This window comes from Fonsecaea erecta (genome assembly GCF_001651985.1).
Source record: "Fonsecaea erecta strain CBS 125763 chromosome Unknown Scaff17, whole genome shotgun sequence".
NCBI classification, from domain to species: Eukaryota; Fungi; Ascomycota; class Eurotiomycetes; order Chaetothyriales; family Herpotrichiellaceae; genus Fonsecaea; species Fonsecaea erecta.
In genome coordinates, this window is record NW_017387260.1 from 60,904 (window position 1) to 85,295 (window position 24,392).

Here is a 24,392-nt window from a genome sequence, read left to right on the forward strand (position 1 = left end):
ATGAGAACATTATCTCCGAGGCCGTCCCAAGCATACAAACAGGACCGCGAGGCGAACCGACAACACGGCGCGCTCCTGGGCTGGTTGTCAGCGACCCTTGGCCTTGATGACGACGAAGAGGACGACGCGCTCCTGGGCCGGTTGTCAGCGACACTTGGTCCTGATGACGACGAAGAGGACGATGCTGCGCGGACGGAGATGGTATTCAAGACTCAGACTGTTACAGAACCCTCGCTCCATCTAGGCTGGGTCCTCTGGCTCCAGAAGACAGCTGGAACGGGCTCGGATGCATTTGTCACAATCGATCCTACCGAGCCCTGCCCGCGGCGCGTGGTTCGATTGCAATATCTCGTCTGGACAAAATGTGAACTCAAGCGTCAAGAGCTCGTGAGACCTACAGCAAACTGGGTTGCGTTGCCTCCAGCATGGCAGAATACCTCGGGCGGATTGAGGACCCAACCGAGAAGGAGCTTGAGCAGGAGCGCTTGACGGAAGGTAGCCATCATAGCCATAGCAGTAGTGGCCAGGAAATGAAAACATCTCATAAACACATACAAAGCCGCTTCCATTGATGTGACCCTAACTAACCAGGCAGACTGACTGACTGACAAACCAGAGCTAGACAGAACTGTGCTAAACAGATAGACAGACTCCGCTCCGCTCCGCCCCGATTTCTGAGTAGGTGAAAAAAGGCGAGGAGAGGGCGGCAAACTGCTGCTGCTGCTGCTGCTGCTTCTGCTTCTGCTTCTCCCTCTCTGTTGCTTCTGCTTTTGCTGGTGCTGGTTACGATAACGACGACGACGACGACGGAGTGTTCCGTCCGTTCGTCCGTTCATTCGTCCGTCCGTCCGTGGGTGGAAAGAAGATGCACGTATTCACTACCTCATTCCTCCCTCCCCTCCCCTTGCTTACCTTGCTCTCTTCTGTCTCATTGCTCTCTCATATCCGCTCTGCTCTGCCCCGCTCCGCTCAAACGCGCTCGTGTCGTGGCGTGTCGTGCCACCCGGCCTTGTCCTGGGCCTGGTCCGTGTGCTTGTTCGTGGTGTCATGTCTATTCCACTGCTGGCTGGCTCGGTGGTGGTGGCGGTGGTGGTATATATGTATCTGCTTCTGCCGGTGCTGGTGATGATGCTGGTGCTTGTGCTGATACGGATGGTGATGCTTCTGTTTCTGCTGCTTGTGCTGCTGCCGGTGCTGTTGCTGATGACTGTGACAACGACGACGAGGGCGACGACGTAGAAGTCCCCCCTCGCTCGCCTGTGGAAAGAAGATGGACGAACTCACCCACTCACTCCTCTCCTTCCTCTCCTTGGTTTTCTTGGTTTCGTTGCTCTGCTTGCGTTCCATGCTCTCTCTGCTCTCTACTCCCTCTGCTCAATAACTCCTTCGTGGCGTGTCTGTCGTGGCGTGTCGTGGCTTGGTACCCGACCCGACCTTGCCCTTGTTCTTGTCCTCGTCATTGTCATTGTCCCTTGTTGTCGTCCTTATTCGTGTTCGTGTTCGTGTTTGTGTTGTCAAGTCATGTCATGTCATGTCATGTCATGGTCAATTCCATTACTTGCTCACTGGCTGGCTGGCTTGCTGACGCTGAATCTATATCCACTGCTGCATCTGCATTTGCATCTGCTGCTCCTGCTTCTGCTCCCGTTGCTGTTACCGCTGCTGGTGATGACTATGACGGCGAGGACGACGGAGAAGTCCCGTTCCTTCGTTCACTCGTTAAATGGAAGAAGGATGGACGGACGGGCGTACTCACTCTCTCACTCACTCCTCCCCTTCCTCCCTTCCAGTCCCCTCCACGCGGCCGGCCGGCATGCACGCGAGGGCTTTAACTTGTCTTGGTTTGGCTTGCTTACTCTCTTCTCTCTCCTCCTCTCCGCTCCGCTCCGCTATAACTCGCTCGTGGCGTAGTGCGGCACCCGACCCTGTTGTCTTTGTTCATGTTCATGTTCTTGTCGTCATGTCCATTACTGGCTTGTTTGCTGGCTGGCTTACTGGTGCTGTTGCTCATGCTGTTGCTGATGTTCATGCTTCTGTCTGCATCTGCTTTCGCATCTGCTGTCGCTGCCGCTGCCGACGACAGCGGAGTCCCGCCCGTTCGTGGGTGACGGAAGACGACGTACATACATACTCTCTCCTCCCCTCCCATCCCTGCTCCGGCTGGCATGCGAGGCCAGGCCTGTCGTGTCTTGCCTTGCGTTGGTGTCCTCGCTCTCCTTGCTCTCTCCTCCCTTCGCTGCACTCCGCTCAAACTTCGATGGATCGTGCCGCATGGGAGTTTCTACTCTTGATGGGCTCTCCCCGGCACACCCTGCATCAGCGGGTCGTCCTCTTTCTATCGCAGCTCATCGGAATGCCGTAGAGCAATGCTCTGGCGTGTCTCCCATCCACCCATCCACACCGAGTTGGCTCACAACCAGTTAACCTCGGGGGCGCAAGACAAACTGCACGCTCCGTCTGCTGTGGCATTCCCATACGACATCCCTCTCGTACTTGCCCATGAATGAACTTCCTGGGCCGTACAGGAGTCGGATACGCAAGGCGGAAGGGAAACCTCCTCGACCCCCCCAGTTTTCCCAAGCCCATCAGTCATCCAGGCGCTCTCTGCATACTCCCCCAGCCTCTCCCAATGCTCCCCATCCACGTACACAGCATTCCGTACCTATCCTCACACGCTAACGTGTCGAAATCGGTCCCAGTGCCGGGGGGGCCCGGTGCTACAAAACGCACTCCCACGCCCGCACCACGCCCCGGAGAGCAATTTCTCGTATAGGTCCGTGCGTTTTGAGACACGCCCGTCACGATAGGGCTATTTCGGGGACAAGTTCGGTGGAAGAAGTTTTGGCCCCCACCACGACGAGGCAGCAAAATATCAACTTCGTCAATTCGCGTCCGATTTGCATTCTGATTGTTGTCCGACGGAGCGACAGACTTGGAAAGCTCAGTGTTAGGCATGATTTATGCGTCCGGGGCGTGGTTGGTGGATAATCACGTCGTCCGCTGCGGCCGGATATGCTAGCGTAGACAGCCGTGCAGCGTTTGTATCATGACTGAGACCTTCGTAAATATACTCAGGAGAATGGCCGTAACGTGCCCAAGGAGCTCGGTGCAATTTTGTTTTTGATATCAGCACGGGGCGCAGTGTGCTCGCGAAAAATCTCTTTTTTGTTGGGACCATTTTGACGGGGCGCTGAAAACCATACCGTCAGCGTAATCTTGTATCTTCTTCCGTTTCACATATCTGCTGAAGATAGTCTTCCTTCTCTGTAGCTACCTACTGCGCGAGAAGTCGTGGGCAGCAGAGGTTGTGACTTTGGATGGGGGTCGAGCTCGGTGTATGTCGGATCGACACAAGACGAGCCTATCTTCACTCGGATTTCAGCTCAAAACTTATCCATTTCGGTATTTCAGACTGCCTAGACGTTCGCACTGTTGTTATATTACTGGATCGAGTGCTAGATTGCGCTGGAATGTGTCGGTGGACTTGTAGCTCAGAGGAATGCCTGGTAAACGTCGAGTTTCCCGGCCCATTCGGCGCTCTTGGCGTGTCCAAACGGCCGTTTCTTGCCCGGACGAGACGCACGCTTCGAGAGTGCGATGGTATGAGACTCAGAAAGGTCCTGACGGTGTAAGAACCCGCGCACTGTGGCACAGCGCGGTGGAAATGCCGTGGGGTGCATCGATGGAACTCTCGTATGAGGTTGGACGATCACGTGATCGGCGATACTTCGGAACGTCTACGGAGGAGATCTGCTTCGAGAGTCTGTGAGCGAACACAGGTAAAGAGAGTCCACGAATTCCAACTGCCCATTGAATGCACCTTGTGACATTGGAATGGGATCCTGGGGCGACTGACCTGATCCGACTCTGTCGTCCTTGTGCTTCTCCACGTCCTGGTTTTTATCTTTGTCCTTGTCCATGCTCATGATCTTGTCCATGTCCATTTCGATGTCCATATACCTGTTCATATCGTCATGTCCATTGCTGGCTTGCTTGCTGGTTGCGTGCCTGCCTGGCTCGGCTTGGCGAGTGGTTCGGTGGGTGGCTCGCTCGGTGCGCTTCAGGTTTCCGAAAAGGTAACCCCAACCATCCCAATCAACCGACCCCAGACGAGCGAGAGAGCGGGAGAAAAGACAGACTCCGACTCCTGCAGGCAACAAACAAAGAAGCACGCAAGATCAATGCAGAGAGAGAAAGATGGAGAGAGAGGATACAGATTCATACCTCGGCTCCGACTCCTCAGCACTCCTGCATGCAACAAACAAGCAAGCAAGCAAGCCAGACAGACAGACAGATAGAGAGGTGATAGATCATGAGATCAGATGAGATGAGATGAGACATGAGGTGTGTGAGCAAGAGAGATCGTAGTATGGCTGTCCGGCCGGTCGATAATTGGATGGTTAGATGGTTTGTTGGTTGGCTTCGGTGGGTGTCACGTCACGGCCAGGTCACCCTGAGGTCGCGATGGTGACACCAGAACAAGGACGAAAACAAGAACAAGAACAAGTCAAAGGAGGCACAGTGTACATGGCACAAGGCAGAAGGCACAGGGAACATGGGACAAGGACCAGAGGTAGACACCGAGACAGACAGGCAGACACAGACAGACACATACGGTGCAGAGAGAGAGTGACAAAGAGAAAGTGCACGGCACAACAGAGTTCCATTTCCATCCTCCAACCGCTACATGAATATCCGACCGACCGACGGACGCGTATGAAATACATATGATATGTATGATATGGTGGAAACCATATACATACACGACAGGATGTTTGTGGTTGACCCTAACCAACTACTCCATCCCCAAAGCCGTTGCACTCCATGGTGTGTGGCTTGCTTGCTTGCCATGCCATGCCCGTCCGCCCTCATTACCCCCCCAAAAAAACAATGCTTGAGTAAACCCAGTGCGTGTGTGTGTTGTGCCCATGTTTTGTGTAAGGGTTCGTTTCCAGCTTTTGTGTGTGCGTGCGTGCGTGTGTTTTTCAAATCCCGAATACCGTAGAATAAGACGTATTTTGTCGTTGCCTGGATGAAAGGAGAGGAAGGAAACAAGGAAAGGACAATGACCCGAAAAGTTCCTGAGCGGGATGTTTGCGGAGGGAGGGAGGAGGGTGTAAGACTGCGGCCAATCCTCCTCCCGTCCGTCAGTCCGTCAGTCAAGAGGGAGGACTCTTCTTGTTCTTGAAGCTGTCCGTGTAATTGTTGAGGAGCAGCTGCGCCGACGGCGACAAGAAGACGCGGCGACCGCCCTCCGGTTTGAAACGAACCATATCGACAGCCGCCGCCAGCTCGGACGCCGGTGGTTGCTGCTGCTGGTCCGGCTTCTGCGGCTCCTGCTTTTGCGGCTCCTGCTTCTGCTGCTGCTCTTTCTCAGGGATAGTGAGGCGGAGGACGGGCGGAATTCTGCATGGGCTGCCGTTGCTGGATGCCCTCTTCCTCTCGAGGCGGGGTATTGGGGACGGAGCCGGAGTAGGCGCTGGGTTGCAGTACCGCTCGTACGTAGCCCCGTTGATGGCGCGTTTCTCCATGTCGCTTTTCTCCATGGTGGAAGCACGAGGAGGAGGAGAAGGAGAAACTGAGGTCGCTCACTCCGAGAGCTCGCTGGAATCGGATGCTATGCGGGCTATGATCGGCAAGAAGCGGAGGATGCCGATGGTGGAGCAGGAAACAGAAAAAGAGAGTCCCCTTTCAGACTGCTCCCAGACAATATCAACCTTAACAACAACAATAGTGGAGGATGATGAAGGATCGATGAATGCACAGAAGCAGGTTGTGCTCATTTTCAATGATCTTGGGGGAAGTAAGGGAGGAGGGATGGGAGAGGGAGACGGAGAGGGAGAGAGCGACGGAATAAAGAAGGAAGGAAGGGAGGGAGGGAAGGGAGGGACGGACGGACGAGGGGAGCGAGGCGAGGCGGAATTCTATCAGCACTGATCACGAAAGTGCCCTTGCTGGCCCTTTCGAGTTACACAGACAGCTCCGCCTGTCAGTCAGGCAGCCAGTCAGAGAAGGAAGAAAGAGATTGAGAGACGGGTTGCCTGGGGCCCCTCACCTCATCGTCCCCCAGAAATGTGGGCGGGCTGCATGTTGTGTCATGTTGTTGTTGCTTGCCGGGGGAGGGAGGGCACTGTGGGCTGTCGTTGTGACGGCGGAGGAGGATTTCGTTGGGTGAAAGTGAATCATTCCGGGCCCGTGCATGCATCTTGTGTAACATGTATATGCTGTGTCACCTCGCTTGGAGCGAGCAGTCAGTCCCAACCAAAAACACGCACGGACGGGAATGTGGAATGTGGAATGTGGAATGTTGTGATGCACCTATCCATCGACCATGTTGTTGTTGTTGTTGTTGTTGTTGTTGTTGTTGTTGTTATGTGGACTTCAAATTCCCATGCCGCAGATGGAATTCCATGATGGAATGCCATGCCCAAACCCACCCAAACAAACTTCCTGTAGTTGCCCCATGGGGGAAAATGGGGGAATAATCTCCGATGGAAAGTTGGGAAAGTTGGGAAAATCGGGAACAGGACAGCAAAGTCAAAGCCAACGCCAACGCAAGATCGGGAAGGGTGAGAAGGGTGGGAAGAAGACATGCCAACAAATTTCTGTCTCAGCCGTATCTTCAGCCAGCCACCACACTCGGCCAGCCAGCCAGCCGGCAAGGCAGCAGCTGGATGGACGCGAGACAGGTCACCACAACACATCATGTATGGATGGATGCATGCACACCGCCCAAGCCCCCACTCACTCACCGACCAACATCCAGCCAGCCATGACGGAATGCGAGAGGGAAAGGCAGAGAGAGGGCAGAGGTGGCCGTTTGCGGGACAAAAAAGAAAAAAGAAAAAAAAAAAGACAACAAAGAAAAAATACTCCACCCCCCCAAGTCAGTCAGTCAGTCTGAATCACAATTATTAGTTCTATCTACCTCGCTTGCGTGCGTTGTGCCGCATCCGGCCAGCCCGTTGCGGCTTTGCTATGCACGTCCAATTCCGGCACTTTCGGTGCTGCTGGCACGAAAGCATGTCTGTTCTGTCCCTGTCCTATCCTGTGTGCATCAACCATGCCTTGCCTTGCCTGCATCCTTGCTGCTTGCATCCATGTTCACTTGCATCCTTGCATTTTTTTTGTTGGCACGCCGGCCTCTTTTTCCATCTTTGTCTCTCTCATGGCAAATTGCCTGTATGTGTGACCCCATTGCCGCAGGCGGCGTCAACCTTCGCGTGACCCCTTTGTCTTATGACTCCATGCATGCTGTGCTCTACTGCTCTGCTCTCAGGCTTGACCGAAGTCGAAGTCGCTCAGGTCCATTTCGAACGGATCAAATTCCTCCTGAACGATCCGGGGGTCAAAGCCCAAAATCCAAAATGGTTTGCACCTGTGGGTTGAAATGCACTGCGGCCTGTTCGAGGCTGTTCGTGCGTTGATATGCCGCCTGCTGGTCGGCGTTGATTGCGGTGATGGAGAGATAATTGATGTTGAATTCGTCAACGATGAAATTGGGGTTGCCAACGAGCTGTTGGCACGCGTTGGCAGGTCATGCTAAGTGTCGGAATCATTGCAGCCGAATTGCTCGCAGGTGTCGGCGGTTCATAGTCAGTCGAGTCATGACTTGCAACAGTGCAGGGAGGGTGAACCTATGTATATATATTCGGGGTGGTGAAGTGCCTTATGTGGGGCTTGGAAGAGAGTTATTGCTGTCTGCCGTCTCAGCAGCTTGTTCAATCGCTATGGTGAGTAGCTCAAGGCTTTCAAGGTAAGTCCTCTCCGGCTCGAAAAGCTTGTTCTTGGTGTTATCGAGGCCTCTAAGATCTCTGGACAAGACCTGGCCTCGTGCTGATGAGACACTGGGCGAAGGATGTTGAAACGCAGAAAGTCGAAGGTCAAAGGACCGGGAAATGCGCCTCCCTGCAGTTGCAGTCGTCGAGTGTCTGAATCATCGTGGTGGGATACACACTGGCACGCATGATCGGAAGCAATTCCACAGCAGCGATGGCGTATTTGTCGTTGGCGATCATCTCCCATCGTGTTTCGGACCATTCTCGCCGGATCCGGCTGCAAAGGAATTGCATGCTGGTCAAGAATGTGATCCCGCATTCTTTGTTCAAAGGCGCACAGTCCACTACCAACTTCGCAGTCTCTTTTGGACCGTCACGCGTATCCTTTTCTTCTTGCACTCCTGTAAAATCCTCGTTGTCAGGTCTGTATCTTTGCCTGGACCGCGACAGAATGAGAGTTTGAGAACTGCGTACCCAAGAACACTGCGTCATGGTAGGATATCACGATCAAATACCCTGGTTCCATAACAATCGAGGCTAATCATCACCTGCGACAGAAGCCACAGGCAGTCCGCTGTCTCGAACCTCTTTCCAGACGCGGCTTCAAACGTTGTCAAACATCATGTTGACAGGGTCAAAGAGGGAAGAATATTGATGGAGTTGCTCGAAGGTCGCATACTTTGGACTGTGGAAAAAACTTTTGGCACGAAGATTGCATCACACGGATAATCTGAACTCCCACTGCCCCCGGCCACTGCCTGAAGGTGATGAGATTTTGAGTTCACAACAATCAGATTCACAGGAGACTGAGTGAAGTAAAGTGAGTGACAAGTGTTATTTATCCAGGTGGCAGGAATAACAGAACTGGTATTGGCGAGAAAAAATTCTGTTGTGGTGAGGCAGTATTCACCATCATGTCACTCATGTCACTTTGAGCACCAGCACCTTCTCTATAAAAGGTCTCTCGCAACACCCTCTTTTTCATGCAACTCTTTCCCACTCATTCCACTTTGAACTCTTGCTCGTTCATCACCTCATTTTATCTTGTTAAGATTAAAGCCCCTGGGAAAAAAATCCTCAACCCGCGCAGTAAGTTTGCTCCTTGACTGCTTGAGCTTGACTGAATTTGACCAGAAGTTCATCCAAGATGGAGAACTTTTCCGAACCTGTGCCAGATGATAACGACCAGCAAAGTCTGACCCCGGTCGGACTGAGCGGAAGAGAAATGGACATCATGTGGAAGATGGGTGTTGCTTCTTTCCCTTCCACCAACAACATGTTGGTTATTCCAAGCTCCATGGCAATCAAACTCAGCAAAGATAACGTCGATGATCTTCATTCTCGTTTCAAGTAAGTAAGATTCTCAAGATATTAGTCGTGCTGCTAACCTGCCCTAGGGCTCACTTCGGAATTGCTCAAGCTGTTGCAACTCATCATCCTTCGGCTAATGTCTTTCTCATTCACCAACCCCTCGAGCCAGGCGCAGCTGAATTCGGTCCTCCCGACATGAGCAGCTCGCCGGCTCCATCAACTTCATCCATGTCCATGATGTCTACTCCGAGCCCCGCCTCAGATCCCGCGCGTGCACGTTCGACCAAGGCATTGGCGGCCAAGTCACTTCGCTTGCCGGGCAAGAAATCCAGAGTGCCTCGCCCCCCCAATGCATTCATTCTGTACCGAGCCAAAAATCATCCCATTGTCAAAAAAGCAAATCCGGAAATGGCAAACAACGATATCTCGGTCATCCTCGGGAAAAAGTGGAGGGCAGAGTCTGAACAGGTTCGAACACATTTCAAACAGTTGGCAGAAACAATCAAAGCTCGGCATGCGTTGGAGAATCCGGGTTACCAGTATTCCCCACGCAAACCATCTGAGAAAAAGCGCCGTATGACTCCACGAAAACTTGCTGCACTCCGCACTGCAAGAGTCAAGAACAATTCTGAGTCTGTTTCGGATCTTGAGATGACAGATGCCAACGATGTCGGCGAAAGCAAAGGCCGCAACAGTAAGGCAGCGGACAACTCTTCTGTCCTGAACGACACAGTCGCCGATTTCTACCACGTCAACGAACCAATTTCCGCCGCGGGACTGATGGGCAGCGAGCGTACATTCTACCCCAGCCGCATCCATCATGGGGACCAGGGTGAGATGACAGTGGTGCTGCCAGCAGGCCACGGGAGTTTGGAGTACGACTACGCAGTCCGTATGTCCCACTTCCAGCACATCCGCCCTGAAGACGAGATGGCGGTCGGCGGGCGCACCGAGGCGAGCGAGTGGGACGAGCCTCCTTACACGCGGGCGACCTGGGCGGCGCTGGCATCGGACGAATACATGAATGCGCTGATCGACTGGGACGCCATCGCCTCTAGGGACGCCTTAGTGGTGCAGAACGCAGGTCGCGCGGAGCAGGAACTGCCGGCGCTGGAGTCGCTGCATTTTGCCAACCAAGAGGAGTATGCCCAGTTCCTGGAGCAGATCCATCGCGCGCTGGAAGTTATGGAATGAGTGAAACAGCCTGCACAAATCATGACGACGGCACCGACTCACTCCGTCATCACGATCAAAACGACCATAGGTCATCATGGGCCTTCATCAACATGACCATCAATCATCGTCATCAATCAGCCTGCATTGCAATTCCAGTTCCAATTCCAGCCGCCGCGCAGTCAGTCAGACGTGCGCGCGGACCGGGCGCTCAAATCACAACAAATTACGTGTCTCAGTTTATCCCTGCCAGCGCAAATGACTGACTCCTGCTCCTCTTCCCTTCAAATGAACGAACAAAGAAAAACACGGGAAAAATTTGTCCAACAAGTGAAAAAAAAAGTGTTCCACGTCACCCCTTGCAAAGGAAAAAAAGCCAAAAAGAAAAGAAAATTGGCCGACTCTGTTGATTGCTTGGTCGATCCCCGATGGATGCACGGTGTCCATCAACACTGTAGCTGCCTGGAGCTCATTCAAGTCCCGAATGGATGGATGGATGGATGGGATGGGTGCGCAGGAATGAATGAATCGGCTGTGGCACACTACGCCACACCACACCACACCAGCCAGCATGCGTTGTGTTGTGTTGTGTTTTCTTTTCCTGCACTTTGTGCAACGGCCACAGTCATCATAGTCACCACCATCACGACAGCGCTGGAATTACCGGGGGAAAGTGGATGGATGGGATGGATGGGATGGGAGATAATGGGAAGGGGAATCGGAGGCTGAGATGGCATGGATGGATAGATCATGGATCATGGATCATGGATCAATCACTACTTCGGTGACAGATGGTCACTCAATCGATCAACGATAGATAGTTCCCAAACACCAAAACACCTTCTTCCTGGTCCCAGTTCCCTGTTCCCATTCCCAGTTCTCACTCGCTCGTCCACTGCAGGTTATGTATCCTTCTTTCTTTTTCTCTTTCTCTCTTCCTTCCCTCCCATGGGCCGCGGACACACACGCACGCTCTGGACCCCCCCAGACCAAATGTGAGATGTCCGACTTCCCTGCTTGCTTGCTTGTCCCAACATGAGTGAGGAAGGAAACGGGGGTCAGCGCAGCCGCAGAAACGTTCCGCCCTGTTCAACGCGTTAATATCTTGCTGGTGAAGGGGCATCACCGACATACCAATGTACACCCTTCCAGGGTTGACAGGTCTGGTAACGTTAGCCCGGAGGAATCTCCTGGACCTGTTGGACAAAAGGGTTCTCCATGAGGTTGGTGAGGAAGCAGTCTAAGGATCGTCTCCAGTCTCGTTGAGAAAGTTGGGAAGTCGTGTTTGGTGGTATTGGGGCGCGTTTGTTGTGTTTGGTGTCTTTGTCATGTTTGTTGTGCTTTGTCGGCGGTGGTGCATACCGGAATTTGCAGGTGGAATGTTGTTGTATTTGGTGTCTTTGTCATGTTTGTTGTGCTTTGCCGGTGGTGGTGCATACCCGAATTTGCAGGTGGAATGTTGTTTGTTGTGTTTTGTGGCGTTTGTTGTGTTGACCTGGCGTTACACAAGAATCCAGGCAGACATTCCACCGGAAATTGCGGGATGCACCACCACGCCTTGAGCAAGGAGCCACTTCGGCAGGAATTCAGACGATCTCATGCTGGAATTTTGTTGTTGTTGTTGTTGTTGTTGTTGTCCGTGAACTGCTCATATTAACTTGCACCACTGCACCACGCGGCCACCGCACCGTCGCTCTCAACCTCATTCCCATTTCCATTTGTCCTGGGCAGCGCTGACATTTCCTTTCAGCATGAATCCTCCTCCAAACCGTCCACGATCAATCAGTGAATCAGACGGTGGGGGGCCGGAAGGCTCACCTGCTGGGAAGAGACAGGAAAGAACATCAATCCGTGGAGCGGACGGTGGGGAGCCGTTCAAGGGCTCACCTGCTGGGAAGAGAAAGGAAAGAACATCAATCAGTGGAGCGGACGGTGGGGAGTCTGTCGAGGGCTCACCTGCTGGAAAGAGACAGGAGAGAACTTCAATCCGTGGAGCGGACGGTGGGGAGTCTGTCGAGGGCTCACCTGCTGGAAAGAGACAGGAGAGAACATCAATCAGTGGAGCGGACGGTGGGGAGTCTGTCGAGGGCTCACCTGCTGGAAAGAGGCAGGAAAGAACATCAATCAGTGAATCAGACGGTGGAGGGCTGTCAGAGGGCCCATCTGCTGGGGAGGAACGGCGGGGAACACCCCGTCTGACTCCGGCCTTCTGGGACAGCTTGTCCTCAATTCACCTGACGCGAAGAGCGCTGGCCGAACTCGACCGGAGAAATGCACTACGAAAGAAGAGTTCGCCCAAGCAACCTACCAGCGTCAAATCCGTCTCTGAACCCGACACCATCGACCTGGAGGACGTTGCGAGACGCGGCGGGCCTGATTTGACCGATCTTCGAGGGGTATGTACCATCCATGCGCATCCTGGTGTCTAAACTAACGGAGAAGATAGTGTCCCTACCCCATGAGTCCATCCAATGCAGGGGGCAAGCGAACATTCATACCAGTTGGAGACGATAGCTGCCACCGTAGCGAAGATCCCTACGACACCAATTTCCAGCAATACTTTATCGATCGTGGAATCTACCCACCAGGCGCCGGCCCTTGGTACGACAACATACCGGAGCCAGAACCGGGAAATCTCCACGAAATATTAAACACTCTCCTGCAACCGCGGGCTTCTCCCTCCGAACAGTCCCCTGACGACCCTTTCCGGGATTTCATGGGACACCTTGCAAAAGCGCGTGATCAGGCGAAGGTAGGGGCTGAATGGCTGTGTGCGGGTGCTGGTGAGGCCCTGCCGAACCCTTTCAACAACGCAGATCGCCTGTTTAACTACTTGGAACCGCTGGATAAATACCTACCACCTGCACAACCGGACTTCTATGTTGATGCTCAGCGCAGTTTTATCCCCTACGGACTGAGAAGCCACACCTTTCCATGCCTCGACATGTCGCTGATAGCCGCACCCAACTTCTTCGTGGAGGCCACCTGTCTTTTCAGCTGCAGTAATATCGGGACGCTTCATGCTTGCTACGATGGAGCGCTGGGGGCCCGGGCGATGCATTACCTTCAAAACTACAGATTACGCGAGGCAAACTACGATGGGAACGCTTACAGCTTCTCTTCCACGTGGTACGATCGCGTTCTGACACTGTTCTCACACCATGTATCGCCGCCTGCGGCTCCTGGTCAATCAGAAAGATATCATATGACATGTTTGGCTCAATATGATATGGCAAGCGGCCTCGATGCTTTCAAGGAAGGAGTAACTGCCTTTTGCAATCTTCGCGATCTCGCCGAAAGTGTCCGAGCAAACTTCCTGGAGGAGGTGAAACAACGAGTGCCACCTGGTCATCAATAGGAGGGCAGCCAGGCGGGCGGGCGGGTGCGCGAGATGATGGGATGGGATGGGATAGGCTTTTCCCCCAGACAGGCGGACAGGGGAGGGAGAAAGAAGAGGAACAGGAACGAGAACAGAACAAGCCACAGACAAAGCCAAAGCGCAGCAAAATACAGCCACAGCGAAGCCAGAGCACGGAACAGCACAGCAAAGCAAAAGCCACAACACAGCCACAACACAGCCACAGGAGGGCAAAACCATTAGCAAAAGCCAGTTTGAAGAGTGTGGGCGCGGATGGGAGTCGTTCATTCATTCATTCATTCATGCATTGTGTCCGTTTATTCATTCATTCATTCATGCATTGTGTCCATTCATTCATTCATCCATCCATGGAAACTTGGGTGTGAGGCCCCGAGACGGGCGATCTGGCCATCTCGCCATATCAAACCATCAACTACCACATGCTACTACTGTTTCTGGGGGTGTCAGGTCGGGTCATGTCCGGAAGGAATGTAATCGATATCGCAATCAATCAATCAATATGAGGGTGAACATGATTCCGACTCCCGTCCATCCCATCCTATCCCCCTTCTTCCTCCTCTACCTCGTGGTCATCTCCCCAACACCGACCTACCTCTCTCCCTCCTTTCTCCCTCCCTCCTCCCTCCCTCCCTCTACTCCAGCGAGGCCTGTCACAGCACATCAGACGCACTCGGCCATGGTCAGTCTCATCAAGCAACGTAGGTAAGTGCGTACGTGCGTCATGTGATCACACACAAACACACACAACACACAGAGGGACGAACGTGGACGTGAGTCGTGGGACGTGGACCTTCGTCAGCCAGCCGGGACACATATGCACACACACACACTCTCTCTCTCTCGCTCCCTCTCGGCCTGTTTCATTACTTGTTTGCGGTTTGGTTCTTTGTTCGTCTAGCACCCCGAAGAAAAAAAGAACAAAGGAATAAAGAAAGAAAATGCCGCCGCCACCGGCGAAGGGAGAGGAACCAACGCTCCATCCAACCACCCACCCCCATCACCGTACCGCACCTGCAGAGCATGCCGCGTCTCATCTCATCTCATCCACAAGCACCCCCTTCCTTCGTTCTTTCTCCGATCCGGCCAGGGCATGATGATGGCATGATGTTGATGATGATGACGATGATGATGATGATGTGTTGTGGTGTACACACCACACCACCGAACCAACAGACCGAAAAATTGACCGGGTAGGGATGGGTCAAACGACCGAGGGAGAGTGACTGATTGACGGACTGTGTACTTACGTACTTGCTTCTGCGCAGCCACTTGAACAAGCAATGCTGAGCTGGGCATTGAAGATCACACGAAACGATATGAGGTTCCTCCAGACACCTCCTCACGAGCAATAGAAGGTGCAAATGCATCTCTCTCCTGGGTCCATACATCGGTGGAAGCTCAACCTGAAGCACACGTCGCCGAGCTCTCGACTTCCAAAGATTCCCTCGAAACCTCATCCCGGAACAGGGAAGCGGACCCGTCAACACATCAGATAGTCTGAGAAGAGCTCAACTAGGCCCGCAACTAGATTGCTGACCTCACGAACGGCCTGAAAGAGCTGCTCATTCGACATCAAAAGCCGCTCCGGAAGAAAAGGTCGCCCAGCTCCTGGTCGAGCTTGAAGCGTTCGCGACTTGCAGAACAGATCTCGAAGGGTTTTAGGCCTGGGATGCGGATCGGACAACATAGCTCGCGACTGCAGGTGGCACGAGAGAGTGCAGATGCACAAGCAGCTCAACTCTCCCGCCGAGCTCGAAGAATAGGCTCCATTGGAGGCGGAGTATGGAGCTCAGACACAACAACTCGAAAGCGCCAACCCCGAGGTTGGGAATACCACGACGGAGCTGGAGGCCTTCGCCGCCTGCAAGGCAGACTTGGAAGAAGCTCGATCCAAGATGGACCAGCTTTCCACCAGGCTTGAACCTTTCGCCGCCTGCAAGCGAGACCTGAAAGATTGGTTGGTTCGGCCAGCCCATTCACCATTTCATTTCATTCTTCTTGATGCCAGGCAAAAGGACGTGGTCATCCTGACACGAATTTCCATCCTCAGGCCCGATGATCAAGCATCTCGCTGCGATGCACACCCTTGCCAGGCCGATGCAGATAGCTTCGTGCCAAACCCATTTACACAAGCCATGCCACAATCCATCTTCCGAGAGAGCGTTGTTTTGATGTGCGTCACTCGACCGGGAGGGAAAAACACAGCCTCGTGCCACGAAGCTGACAGACATCTGGCCGCTCTGGAGAAACCAGGCACGACATTTGCATTCCGTTCACCGTGAAGACAGCCGAGTTCTTCGAAGAAAATAGCTACACCAGCCCGACAGGTCCTCTCAACACACCAGCCCAACATGCATTCAATGCGCAAGGCAAGACACACATCTGGGACATATTTGCACAACACGGGCAGACTCAGGGACTTGCCAGGCTGATGGGATACCTGGATGCTCGACCGACCGGACTGGTCCGACGACGACTCGGGCTTCTCTCCGGTGGTCTGAGGTCCGTGCAGAGAGTGTCAGATTGACTCCGAATATCAGCCGAGTGTGCCCTAAACCCCATTAGGAATGTTTCGCGAGCGACACCACGCCGCTTTTGGCCCACACATTTCGTGCAGAGATTTCACAATCACGTTTGGTTCCTCGAGAGAGGCACGCATCTACAGAGACCACGACTGAAATTCTAGCAGAGAGAGTCAGACGCACTTCTCAGCCGGTCCAACGCTGAACTACGCTGGTCGCAGATCAGGAGCAGGAAATTGCCCTACACGCGGTTAGTGATAGACTTCCCGCCAGCGTGACGCTGCTAGAAGGGTGGACGATGATGCCTCTCCGACTCGGTTACCCTGGCCTGCACCATCCGCAGCGTCAATACCTTCATCATCTCCATCATCTTCACCTTCATCATCTCCATCACCTTCACCTTCATCATCTCCATCACCTTCACCTTCACCGTCTCTTTCACCTTCGCCCTCACCGTCTCTTTCACCTTCGCCCTCACCGTCTCCTTCACCTTCACCATTTCCACCTCAACCACCACAATCTCCATCTTCATCACCATCTCCATCACCATCACCACCGCGAGCACAACCACAATCTCAACCTCACCACAACCTCAACCTCAACCACAACTACAATCTCAATAACCACAATCTCGCCCTCAACCTCATCTTAACCTCAGCCACAACCCAACCTCAACCTCAACCACAACCATACCACAACCAATCTCAACCTCAACCACAACCAATCTCAACTTCAATCCTCAACCACCACCATCTCCATCACCATCGCCACCACGAGCACAACCATAATCTCGCCCTCCACCACAGCCTAAACCACAACACAACCACAACCATAACCTCAACCTCAACCACGACCAATCTCAACCTCAACCTCAACCACAACCTCAACCTCAACCTCAACCACAACCACAACCGTCTCCATCACCATCACCACCACGAGCACAACCACAATCTCGCCCTCAACCTCAACCACAACCACAACCATCTCCATCACCATCACCACCACGAGCACAACCACAATCTCGCCCTCCACCACAACCTAAACCACAACACAACCTAAATCACAACTCAACCTCAACCACAACCTCACCCTCACCCAGAACCAGGGCCCATTGACAAACTTAGGTCCGCCGTGGCCACAAGTATACGGAATGCCGTCTTCACTCAGTAGCCCTCCTCCTCTCCAACATCTTCCACAACAGTTGCAGAGGTAGCCCGCTGCCAGGACAGCGAGCAGAGGTCAGACAGGTTCTCTCCAGGCCAATGGCCCATAGCTTCCGGTGCCCACAACACCATCAGGCTCCGTTGATAAGGATATACCCACCGACAATATCGCCAATCTTGATCAACGGAAGACCAGGCCCCAAGCTAGCTCTTTTCACGGCGCTCTTCCTACCCATCCAAAGCCTAACAGCTTTCAGGAAACGGCCACCTCCGATGGGTCTGATGTCCTGAATAGTTTTAACTATCAGCTAGAAAAGAGCACTGATACAATCACCCTATCTCGCGCTGAGGTCGAACGGGCCCCGCTCTCCTCTTACTACGGTTATCACAGAGCGAGAATCTGTGATCTCAGAGTTAACATCAGCCCAGCACGAACTGGCTGAGCTAAAAACCCTCGCGAGGCTCGAGGACTATACTGGGGCCTTGCCAAATTTTTTGATGAAGACCGATGGGGGCATGAGGTGGAAAGGAGACTGGCTTACGTTCAGTTGTGCAAACAAGCGGAAGAGAGACTCGAATGGAAGAACTGAGTGACATAAAGTCTTCTCCGAGTGATGGGTCGTCCCCGGCGACCCGCAGCGCGAAAAGGCCGACTCGACCGGGACCTCGGCGACGACGGACGGACAGAGCGGGGACAAATGGATTTACCTGAGGGACGTGAGCAAGCCGAGTGACTTAATCAATAAGGAGCTTTACCTGAGGGACGTGAGCAGACGGAGTGATTTAATCAAGAAGGAGCTGGGCGTCGAACTTCGGCACGGAGGCGGAGGCCAAGGGGGAGTGACGTGAACCAGGGCCGCCGCGAGGGACCTGCAAATGGTGGAGCCAACACTGCACCATAGGTGGATATTACATCCTCTCCATGGCCACCAAGATGAAGCCATCCGCCACCTCTGGCAGCAACGCCGGCGTCGTTTGGTTGAGGTAGGCTGACACCTCAATCAGTTTTACCCACAACTGGATAGGAAGCCAAGACGACCACCGGCTCTCAATTCAACAGGTACTCGAATATCATCAATACAGAAAGTAATACTGAAAGAGGCACTTCAAATTCCCACAACAAAGCCGTGATCCGGAAGTGGGATCGACATTGCAGGTGGCAGTACCTTTTCCATTTCTCTAGACAAGATCCACAGCCTATCAGAACTGGGACAGGCTTGTGCCCATCTGACAATTTTATTCCGTTTGGCTGCAAACCTCGTTTTGTGGAACAAGCTGATGCTTGTTGTCGCAGAGACCACAGCCTGTTGCTTTGAAAGGGCCTCACCGAAGAGGATAATTCCTCATGAATTTCAGCCACTGTCACCCGGGCTCCCCGGCCGACAACACCCCATGGCTGTTACAATGGCTGTTACATTGGCTGTTACAATGTGTCACCCGGGCTTCCCGGCCGACAACACCCCATGGGGCCAACGGCCCCCAAGTGCCAAGGCGGCCCCCACGAGGCACACACAGAAAGAGATAAATAGGACCTCTATTCTCGCACTGCTGGAGAAGCCCTCAACAGTGCGAGAAGTCGATGTCTCAAGGACAGCTTTATACAATCCAGATACGTGTTCAACCCTCTGACTCTGCGTCTAACGATCCCACCCCAAGGCTCTCTGACAGCCACAGCGAGTTCATGGTTTGCTTCGGTGCTGGCTGAGGAGCAGATGGGTTGGAACATTGACCGGGCTTCAGCCACCTTCCTCGACGGAGCCAGAGTGAATCAACGCCATGCCATACATTGCTGCAAAGTCGGTGCTTGGAGCAAGGGGCAGAGACCGAGCGTCATTTCATTCGAGGGCTGTCGGTGATCGGGGAGGACGCGGCCTTTTCAACCTCCCAAATATGTCTTCCACTATTGAAGCCCGCCGTGTTTTGTGCAATATGAGTTGGAACCAACAACCTCCTTCCTCTTCCACCCGGGCATTGTAGATCGCCAGGTCAGCTGGCGCCAGCCACATCAGAGGCTCTACATGGCCACCGCGATGAAGCCGTCCCCTCCTCTGGAAGCAACGTCAGCGTCATTTGATTGAGGTAGGCCGACACCTCAATCAGCTTTACCCACAACTGGATAAGAGGCCAAGACGGACACCTACTCTCAATTCAACAAGTACTCGTATATCATCCTATTGAGCGAAGCGACACATTATTTACACGCAACCTCGTCAAAAAACGCCGCGGATTTGGTTGGTGCGGAAGAGTATTGAAATCCGCGCTTCGAAGACGACGACAAGTCATACATTCGAGTACCACTCTCCCCGAAGGAGAAGCTTCCCACCGCGACAGCTGCTCACCCGCTGGCCAAGATTCTCAGGCAATTCTCCAGGAGAGCTCGGAGGCGTCGATCGGCAAGGGGATTCAGCACCGCCGTCAAAACATGCTCGCGGTAGTCGTCCAATGGGGGGATTCGGACTCTTGAGACCACGTTATAGGCTGCGGGTGACGAGACCGTCAGCTTTGGCAAGGCTGGAGGACGAGTCTAATATGGCAGAGCCACCAAATACTCGCCCAAGTTTCGGTTATGGATGCTAACGCGTGTGAGAGGGCCTAAGGATCGCATCTGTCAATGTGCACTCTACCCGAGTCTATCACCGCTCCCCAGGTCTCGGAGCAGCTTATTTCAACAGTCGTTGCCAAAAAGCCGAAAGCAGACATAAATGAGTCGGCCGAACGAATAGTCCATCCAATGACTTCTTCACCACTCTCTAAGCCCCCCATTCCTCGTCACATGTGTCACATACAGCCTGCCTGCGAGCACCACTCTCCAAATCTCAGCGCAGTCTCCAGATGTCACAAACAGAGCAGAAGAGCACGTGGCTCGCGGGGGAGAAGCATCCTCCTGCGCCATCGCCAGTAAAAGGACTCCTTGACACCAGAGGACGGGCTAACAGGCACTGCAACTTTGTGACACGAATTTCAGTACCTTGAAATCGATGACGAAAGAAGCTCGAACGATCAATCCCGACATTAGCAGTACGCTTTTCGAAACCAGACTTTTCATACCGACCAGGGTGAAATCAAAGCGGAGAACAATGAGGAAGTGTTGGGACGCACGGTCTCCCAAGATATCGCGGGATTACAATAACTTGTCCTGGTGTAACCTGTCACACCTATTCCTCAAGGTCAACAACAACTAGCAGCAGCAGCACCCCCATACGCAACTGAGCATCTATATATCACTTGCGACCTCCGGGACCATCTCGAGGCCCTTTTCCACCTCCCGGATATGTCTTCCACTATCGAAGCCCCGAGTGGAGGATGGCGAATATGAGTTGGAACCAACAGCCTCCCTCTTCTACTCTTCCGCCCGTGCTTGTTCCAGTGCTCAGACTCGGTGAGGTGAATCAAGTAGAGGTTGGCTCTCGCTGAAACAGCTGGAAGATGAAGTGGAAGGAAGATGGAGTCGGGAAGATGAAAAGAAAGATAAAACTTGAATATTCACAACAGCCGCCGAACAAACAGATCTGGCTGTCCTCGCCGATGTCCGGCCCCAAGCGCTACGACTGGGCCGTCCCCGGCGACCCGCAGCACGAAAAGGCCGACTCGACCGGGACCTCGGCGACGACGGACGGACAGAGCGGGGACAAATGGATTTACCTGCGTGGCTGGAGCAGACTGAGTGACTTGATCAAGAAGGAGCTGGGCGTCCAACTTCGGCACGGAGGCGAGGGGGAGTGACGTGAACGAGGGCCGCGAGGGACCTGCAAAGAGTGGAACCAACCCTGCACTATAGCTGGATTTGACATCCTCTCCATGGCCACCGCGATGAAGCCGTCCGCCACCATTGGTAGCAATGCCGGCGTTATCTCGTTGAGGTAGGCTGACACCTCAATCAACTTTACCCACAGCTGGATCAGTAGGTCCTTAGCTTGCCTGCTACTGCCTGGTAAGGTGACGCCATATCAGCAGTCGTCTTTGGGAATGGAGGAAAATGATTACAGAACCAAGTTGCCTCAGGGCGTCTTCTCTCGGGACGAGCGTACCTAACTTTGACAACCGTCTCATAATTACCCTTACTGTTGGACAGGAGGAGGACAAGACAGACACCGGCCTTCGACCACAAAGTCCAAACACCGTTCAAATACTGATGAGTTGCCGTGGGCCAGTGTCGCAAAACGCCACGAGTCAACTGCTCGAGCACTAGCCACACTCCCAACAAACTCTGACACTGACCGAGGGACAGCACAGTCACTTGAGCACAGTCACTTACGGAACAGGAGGCACAGCACACCCCAACAAGTGGACCAGCCCCTGTCAAGTATCTAGTTCGAAGCAGTGGAATCGTCCACTCGCACCGGCAAAGTGGAGACAACTCACAACCGGCCAATGGGTACCCGAATACCACCGACACGAAAAGAGGAGCCTTAAAATCCCACAACAAAGCTGTTATCCGGAAGTGGGATCGATTTTGCAGGTGGTAGTACTTTTTCCATTTCTCTAGACGAGATCGACGGCCTTCTTGTCGAAACCGGGGATTTTTATGACCGCCGGTGCTGGATTAGGCGTCTTGGTACTCGGAGAAGACTTTGTTTTCAACCGCCTGAATATGTCTTCCACTATCGAAGCCGCCGTGGAGTGAACAACGCGACCTAAACAGTTTGGCTTTGACGACCACCAGTGCTGGCCCGTTCACGCTGTGTCAATGGCAGTCATGATCACGCCGCAGAGAATGGGGGGGCCAGACGGGCCCCTCGGTGCATTCAGTCGTTGTATACTAGGATGGAGTCGGCGGTTGGCAGTAGAGGAGCTGTGTGAGGACGGAGGAGCTCCTGTCAAGGGGCCGTCTGCAAAGGCACAGGACTGGGGATCGGGAAACCCTCCTGCCTATACTGTAATGGGCCTCAGAGGCAGTGTTTGCCGTCGACGCCGCGAGTCAATGGCAGTCAAGGTCACGCCGCAAAGAATGGGGAAGCAGACGGGCCACCTCCACCACATCTCAACCCAAGGACAAGCAGGCGGGAATGGAAGATGCGATGCGGCAGAGGATCTGGACTCGCAACGACACGCATTCGGTATGATGTCTCTAGTGGGAAAGACAGAAAAAGGAGTATTATATCGTCTTGAATGATTCCGTGAGCTGAGCCATGCGTCCCAAGACAGGGAGGTAGTCACAGCATAGCGAAGGAGTATTCTCATCACCACAATGAACCATGTGACAGCCAGACATTCCGCTACGTACTTGTACTTAAAGCATGAAGAACCCTACTGATTAGACTGTAAGGGGGAAAGGAGAGGGGGTTTGAGGCATACCGAGTAGTGCCTGAAGCAAGATTGTGCAGCTTTCTGCCGAGTTTGACGACCAGGAGCAGCTCAAAGCGGATCATAAACGAAGTAAACAAGAACTTGAGGGCATCCGAGCCACGGGTGGGGGCCGCTTGACAGGGCTCGAAGTCGTCTAGAGTTATAAGAGCGAGCTCGAAAAGCCGAGTTGAGGATCGAAGATGTGACGGAGGGAGTGAGGGAGGGATAGAGTAAAGTAGTCCATCCAATCTATACATATAGTACATACAGCACCCTCGCAAAATAATCCGTCCACCCCTTAGATATGTAGCCACTTGGACTTCAACGGCGAATTGGTTGATTCACAGCCGTTCAATTAGTTTCACCTTACCAGTCACATGCGAAAGGGTTGGGAATATGCTGAATCTCAGCGTGGGACACTGTCGTGTATGGACTTCATGTGGCTGGACAATCGCAGCGCGAAATTGGAACCGTGGTAAATATCCCCCGCAGATCTGTGTAGCATATCATCCACCAGCGTTAACCACATGGCCACCAACGGCCTGGAAGATCTGAGAAGCGCTCCTGCCTGCGAGCAACCGAGTAGGATGTTCATGCAAGACAATGCTCCGATTCACGGCGCAAAAAAAGGCCAAAGAGTGGTTCGAAAACCAGGTAATTTCAGTGCTGGACGGGCCACAATACTCGACGGATGTGAATCCCTATTGAAAGCCTCTGGTGTGGGCTGAAAGGGCGGGTCAACGAGATCGATCCTGGCCTTAAGCACATTAAGGGGGATGGTGAGGCTATTAGAGCACGACGTACCAGCGCGATATCAAGGGCATGGCCCCAGTATGAGTTCTGGAAAGACGAAGGCAGTGTTCAAGTCCATGAATAACAGGGATTAATTAACGCTGTTGTCGCCGCGGAGGGCTGGGATTACGCGATATCAAGCATTTTTGTACATGAACCCCGTTTATGATAGGTATCGGGCTCGCTATCCTCCAGTTTATAGAGAATTACCACACAAATGGAGTCCCGTGGTGGCTAACATTGTGTAGTGGTGGGAGAGGGCTGAACATTTGGTTGGAATGGGGTGGACGGGTATTTTTGTGAGGGTATTGGGCGTTCGGATTGCCTCCCATTCTTCCCTCTTCCCGGTTGAATGGTCCGTCCCACGTAGCCAGCTGGCTTGCATGCTTGAGAGCCAAGGGGGAAGGGAATACCATACCGCCTCGCTGCTCGCCGAGAGTATTTTTTGGTGTGGCTTTGCGTGCTATGCCTGGACTTTTGCGCACATGCTGTACCAACCAGCCGAGCGAGCTTGGTGCACTGACGATCGAACCCTCCGAACCATCTCCACCAATCCCAACCCAACCCGACCCAACCCAACAGGCCATTGCGAGGATGCACAGCAAAGTAAGCAAAGCTCTCTCTCTGTCTCTCACACACACACACACACACATACACACATACACACACACTCTCTCTGTCTCACACACACACACACACACATACACACACACACTTTCTCTCTCTGCCTTGCTTGGGCTGGTGGTTGTTGGTTGTCTGGCTGGGATGCATGCATGAATCCGAGGATATCCTCCATGTAGCATCATTCATCACTGACCCATCGCTTGACCAAGCAAAACGTCCACGAAGGCGAAGGGGAAGAAGGGTGGCCGGTCTGTGGGTGACCTGGCTTGTGACAGAAGGGAAGAGAAGAAGAAACGAGGAGCATCTTTGATGATCAGTTTTAGCAATGATGACCGTCTACACATATGTACATGAGACAGTCACG

The 24,392-nt window shown here is 53.3% G+C and overlaps 6 protein-coding genes across 6 annotated transcripts; 4 read left to right on the top strand and 2 right to left on the bottom strand.

Moving 5' to 3' along the window:
- Positions 1-489, top strand: AYL99_11836 (hypothetical protein; the record flags this gene model as incomplete). Its single annotated transcript, XM_018843340.1, has 1 exon — positions 1-489. One exon carries the CDS (start codon positions 1-3, stop codon positions 487-489), a length of 489 nt encoding a protein of 162 aa, XP_018687323.1.
- A 3,002-nt stretch (positions 490-3,491) lies between these two features.
- Positions 3,492-3,968, bottom strand: AYL99_11837 (hypothetical protein; the record flags this gene model as incomplete). Its single annotated transcript, XM_018843341.1, has 2 exons — positions 3,492-3,737; positions 3,795-3,968. 2 exons carry the CDS (start codon positions 3,966-3,968, stop codon positions 3,492-3,494), a joined length of 420 nt encoding a protein of 139 aa, XP_018687324.1.
- Positions 3,969-5,159: 1,191 nt separating this feature from the next.
- AYL99_11838 (hypothetical protein) lies at positions 5,160-5,546 on the bottom strand (the record flags this gene model as incomplete). Its single annotated transcript, XM_018843342.1, has 1 exon — positions 5,160-5,546. The coding sequence occupies one exon, from the start codon at positions 5,544-5,546 to the stop codon at positions 5,160-5,162; it is 387 nt and encodes a 128-aa protein (XP_018687325.1).
- Positions 5,547-8,925: 3,379 nt separating this feature from the next.
- Positions 8,926-10,283, top strand: AYL99_11839 (hypothetical protein; the record flags this gene model as incomplete). The annotated part of the gene is made up of 2 exons (XM_018843343.1): positions 8,926-9,128; positions 9,176-10,283. 2 exons carry the CDS (start codon positions 8,926-8,928, stop codon positions 10,281-10,283), a joined length of 1,311 nt encoding a protein of 436 aa, XP_018687326.1.
- A 1,730-nt stretch (positions 10,284-12,013) lies between these two features.
- Positions 12,014-13,620, top strand: AYL99_11840 (hypothetical protein; the record flags this gene model as incomplete). The annotated part of the gene is made up of 2 exons (XM_018843344.1): positions 12,014-12,658; positions 12,709-13,620. The coding sequence occupies 2 exons, from the start codon at positions 12,014-12,016 to the stop codon at positions 13,618-13,620; spliced, it is 1,557 nt and encodes a 518-aa protein (XP_018687327.1).
- A 2,156-nt stretch (positions 13,621-15,776) lies between these two features.
- On the top strand, positions 15,777-16,786 carry AYL99_11841 (hypothetical protein; the record flags this gene model as incomplete). Its single annotated transcript, XM_018843345.1, has 3 exons — positions 15,777-15,814; positions 15,895-16,143; positions 16,507-16,786. The coding sequence occupies 3 exons, from the start codon at positions 15,777-15,779 to the stop codon at positions 16,784-16,786; spliced, it is 567 nt and encodes a 188-aa protein (XP_018687328.1).
- Between the last annotated feature and the right edge of the window lie 7,606 nt (positions 16,787-24,392).